At 42.8% G+C, this 5000-nt stretch overlaps 1 protein-coding gene across 7 annotated transcripts in view; it reads left to right on the top strand.

Moving 5' to 3' along the window:
* The window catches only part of LOC122251403 (protein slit), a 340149-nt gene that overhangs the window by 313093 nt on the left and 22056 nt on the right, over positions 1-5000 (top strand). For all 7 annotated transcript variants that reach the window (XM_086548947.1, XM_086548933.1, XM_086548930.1 and 4 more), the window contains exons 10-12: positions 121-192; positions 371-442; positions 584-655. In XM_086548947.1, coding sequence (XP_086405073.1) covers positions 121-192; positions 371-442; positions 584-655 — 216 coding nt within the window. The remainder of the gene's footprint in view (positions 1-120; positions 193-370; positions 443-583; positions 656-5000) is intronic.

Below are 5000 nucleotides of genomic sequence, written 5' to 3'. Positions count from 1 at the left end.
TGTAAGTGGATGTACATCAGCACTAATCAAAAGCGGAAGAAGCGATCCTCCATTGTTATGTATCGCCTTAAGTTTTACATGAAAGCAACCGTGATTAAAAGAGCATATGTCCTTCCGCAGCGACCTCAGCAACAATGAAATCGCCGAAGTGGCCGAGGACGCTTTCCACAGCCTGAGCAACCTCAACTCCTTGTAAGTAGAGTGTTTTTAGTACCACATGCTCGCCGTTTAGGATTTATTGCCTAAGCGATGTGGTATATCAAGTAAATAGCTCTGATTCATGAGAGCTTATTTGTCTCCGTTACACTGAATGTAAATCCTCATACATACGGAAAACCTTCCTCTACTCATGACTTCTGGCGCGTTGCAGGGTTCTCTATGGAAACAAGATCACCGCCATCTCCTCGAGGGTCTTCAGGGGGCTCACCAACCTCCAGCTTCTGTGAGTACAAGAGATAAGTGCGCCCAAAGTGCATCCCAAATCCCAGAGTATTAACTTTCATGAAGATCAATTCACCTCAAGTACATTTTTGCAAGGCCTTCCTATAAGAATTATAGGTGAATTATGATTTGAATTTTCCAGGTTGCTCAACGCAAATCAGATCGAGTGTGTCCACCATGAGGCTTTTAAGGATCTACGGAAGTTGAGCCTTTTGTGAGTACCAAGAGTCATCCAACCTCTAATGTTGTTATTTTCTCTCTCTCTCTCTCTCTCTCTCTCTCTCTCTCTCTCTCTCTCTCTCTCTCTCTCTCTCTCTCTCTCTCTCTCTCTCTCTCTCTCTCTCTCTCTCTCTCTCTCTCTCTCTCTCTCTCTCTCTCTCTCTCTCTCTCTCTCTCTCTCCATGTATACCCGCGTGGGAAAGTGTATATATAAATAACAACATTGTGGAATGCCCTGCGGTTAGCATATACATATCTTTTTTAAGCGTGTGTGTTCTACTTGCGCTCTTAAATCAGCCACTGGATGAATAAGACGTCTCATGACCTACCAGAGAAGTTACCGGAAGTAGAACTTTAATCTCGGAGGGATGATTTGTTCTTTGGCGATTACGGAGCGACGGGGCCACGGATCGGATCAGAGCTCGACGTCTGCGTCTGTTTGTGCTCTTGGCCGAAACTTACCCTCGTAGTCATGATCCGGAACCTGCCGGCGGTGGAGCGATTCCGTGCGTCTCGGGTCACGAGGGTAAGAGGTAGAAGGGGGGGGGTTGATTGAGGCATCTGCTTTCCTTCCACTGCGACAGGAGTCTTATTGTTCACTCACCTGGCATATCCGCTCGGTTCAGTGAGCTTTATAATGTCATATCACAAAAAATGCGTCATGACAATACTCGAACTCAGTGCTATACGTCGATTAATTTTCCGTATTTCATGTTGAGAAAATCTTAATAAGAGTACCCTAAGGAAGCTTACTTGAAAGTACATGGAAGATAGAACAAATTAACGAGTGTGTGAGTCGTTTTATCATTTGAAGATTTGCAGTCTGCATGGCAATAACTGTGCAATTCATTCTTACAATTCGAAATTTGAGGATATATACTACACAACATGTTTGGATATTGATTTTCGATGTTACACACGTGCATTGTTCATGTGCAGTGGATCAGTGATGCAGTGTGTTGCGTCTACACGTGGGCGCACTGCGAGAGGGTTGGCGTCGCGACGGGGCGCTGCCGTTGCTTCATTCATCCCGCGCTGCCTGCGGTCCCCGGGGACGCCTTGCATGGTGAGCGTCGTAAGCAGCCCCCTCCAGTCCCTGCACGATCCTGACGTGCAGGTTGCGAAGATCTGTGGTCTGCAAGGTCTTTTGTGAAGATTGTTTTCTTTAAGAGTGAAAAGGCAATTTGCAGTCGTAAACTAGGGCACAAACGCATATTCATATTATTGGGTATTTCTGTTTGTTTACGTTGTAAGAGATACGGAATGAGAGCGTGTATTTCATATATTTATTTATTTTTGTAAGTGTAAGTGGGTGTATAGTACCGTTGCACTTTGGCATTTTCTACCAATGGTATTCACGGCCAGAGAGCTGAAAGCAGTCTTCCGTCTGATAAAACACATTGCACATTACCTGAGGTAAGCAGAGACTTACATCCTGTCGGCGGAAGGTGTATTTTAGTTGGAAGGGATTTTTTTTTGTATCTAGAGACATAATTGGAGAGTGAAAAGTAAACAAAGTACTCATAGAGTATTGACGTGATCGTTTTATAATTATTATTAGCCTATTCCAACCACCATTCTGAAAGTGAACAAAATTACCGCGAAATTTGCAAAGGCGAGGCAAGGCACTTATTCACTTACGCCCACACACAGGCAGTGAATGTGCACGGCGTGGAATGGCGAGCGGCCTTGTGTACTGCACGTGGTCATGACAGCTCCAGAAGAGGAGGGTCCGGGGGATGGGCGGAAGGGCGTATGTTTGTGTCTGTTGTATTGAAATATTGTTTTAGGCGCGTCGGCGAATTAGGGGAAAGCCACTGTGGAAGGGTGGGGGGAGGGGGGGGATGGAGCCAGCGCGAAGAGAAGAGCTGGTGGGAAGGAGGGAGCCGAATGACAGGGGCGACTGCGTAATGACGTGTGTGACGCCACGACTGAGCATGTGGTGATGACGGAGGAAGGGCTACGGCATGCGTAACAACAGCGTGTTTCAGCTTGATATAATACCATGTTATTTGGTACGTGTGATGCATTTTGGTACTGCCTGACATAGCTTTGCGAGCATCAATATATGGAAAGCCTGAGACGCGCAATGGCAAAAGGAAAGAAGGGTTTGTGGGGGCGGTCTATTACCCACTAGTCATTACCTCAACGACCCCACAAGAACTGCCACCCATTTAGTTAAACACTTGTTCCAAGAAGCATTAAAATGTCATTAAAGAAATTGTCTCTGTTGAGTGAGTGATGTGCATCTGTGAGTGCCTGTGTGTGTTCAAATTACATCGAGACGAAGACTTGTATGGATTTCTTACCACCCTCTCATTCTCTTTCTTTTTTATATCTAAAATCATTTTTGTTACCATTATTATTTTTGCTCTTGTCCTTTTCATCGTAATACTAATCTCATATTGTTTTACCCTATCTCACACTCTTTACTTCCCTCTTTCTAGCAGTACTTCTTTCTCCTATCTCCCATCTACCTCCTCCCTCCCCTCAATACCGGCTTAAAGTGCTTGTCTGGCGTTGTGAAACAGAAGACGAAAGGACCGTAATCGCATTTGGCGGCGCTCGTGCCTGCGGAGCCGAGCCGCGTTCGTCCCAGTCCGAGGGAGAAGTTTCTACAGTTCATAATGACTTTTGTTGCATTCAGCGTTCGTGCTTGGAGCTCCCAGCTGTGTGTGCTTAATTTGAATTTGCTATTTATAGTGGGTATAGGAGGATCATTCTATTTTATTTTGTCGCAGTTTATTATAATTTTTCTATTATATTTAGGGGTCCAAATATCTATTTTTTTTCAAATTATTTAAAAAGGAGCTTCATATGCAGTCTATCCATATTTGAATAATTATTATTTTCGTAGAGAAACGCTTGATCTTCGAAGAACTATTATCGTGAAGGAGAAGATAGATGGCTCGTTTATCGACTTAATATTGATGTTCCTCCTCTTGTTTTCCTTGGTCTCATCGAACAACACATTCTAGCTGTTGTTGAAGTTGATTCGGCGTCCATATTGTCTGTCTTAACAAGACACAGCATTCTCTCCTTAATTATCATACCAAACGTACTTTTTCCCTGTACCTGCAACAGTCACTCATGCGTCGTAAGTCTTGTTTATGTTTTATAATTGCATGCTGAACTTCATTCCCGAGAGACTGGCTTCTCTGTTCGCGCGGAAAGTATTTCTGATTTAGACGAACATTGTTTGTGTTTGAGGATGCCCGTTTAAAACATGATGCAATGCTTGGATCTGAATAAAAAGTGTGGGTTACTTGTGAGTCTGTTTTTTATTCTAAGCAATGATTTCCATACACTCAAGAAGGATTGCAGAGTCTGCAATCATTTATGATATCGTTCATACTAGTTGAGGGGAAAGCAGGTGTAACTGTAAAATATGTATCACGATGCATCATGCATTACAAATAAGAATTTGGATGTGCTAAATAGAGAATAAACTATTGAAATAGATTGAATTACACTCCAAAAATAGCAATAAGACATACTTATCTCCTTCACCGTACTGTAAGATACCGTTTAGTTGAGTCTTCGAAAATATTCCTGAGACAAAGACCACCACAGCTGCACACCCTTTCACTTTGTCCCAGAGACTCCTTCGGAAGACCGGTAGACAGCTTGCATGATGGTCCGCTGGTGGGGGGCGGGTGGGGGAGGGTCCCGTATACACGCCAAGGATAACACTTCATTATGGATTGTTATGTGATATATTGTACTACGATATCTGAGACCAATCTTAGGTAATTATATATTGGGTATGATGGATAGCTACGCAATCGCAACTGCTTCCCCCTATTAAATTTATATCATTTAAGTAATTACCTTCGTAGAAATAGCTTTTCAGACCGACCGGTATATTTTGGTAAACACAATATTTTGTAGATCGATAAATCTTTTTTTACCCCTTCTTTTTCTTGCTCTCTCTCTCTCTCTCTCTCTCTCTCTCTCTCTCTCTCTCTCTCTCTCTCTCTCTCTCTCTCTCTCTCTCTCTCTCCCTCCCTCCCTCCTCCCCCCCTCCCTCCCTCCCTCCCTCCCTCCCTCCCTCCCTCCCTCCCGCCCCCTCCTTCCCTCTCTCTTTCTCTCTCTCTCATATATCTTATATTAGAATTTAATCTCTACGATATTTATTGTATTGCATGTAAAGCACCACACACTATTATGATCATTATTGTTATTGTTGTTATCATAATTCTAATTATGATGATTGTTATCATTGTTATTATAATTATTATTTCATTATTATCAATATAATCATTATTTATAGCATTATGATGATGAACCTTTTTATTAGTAGTAAATATAGGTTAGACTCTTAGGGTTATGTTTTTTAT

This window comes from Penaeus japonicus, unplaced genomic scaffold (genome assembly GCF_977035675.1).
Source record: "Penaeus japonicus unplaced genomic scaffold, GWHDUDI00000001_assembly GWHDUDI00000002, whole genome shotgun sequence".
Taxonomy (NCBI): domain Eukaryota; kingdom Metazoa; phylum Arthropoda; class Malacostraca; order Decapoda; family Penaeidae; genus Penaeus; species Penaeus japonicus.
Note: the sequence above shows the minus strand (reverse complement) of the source record. Positions and strands in the feature narration are given on the sequence as shown.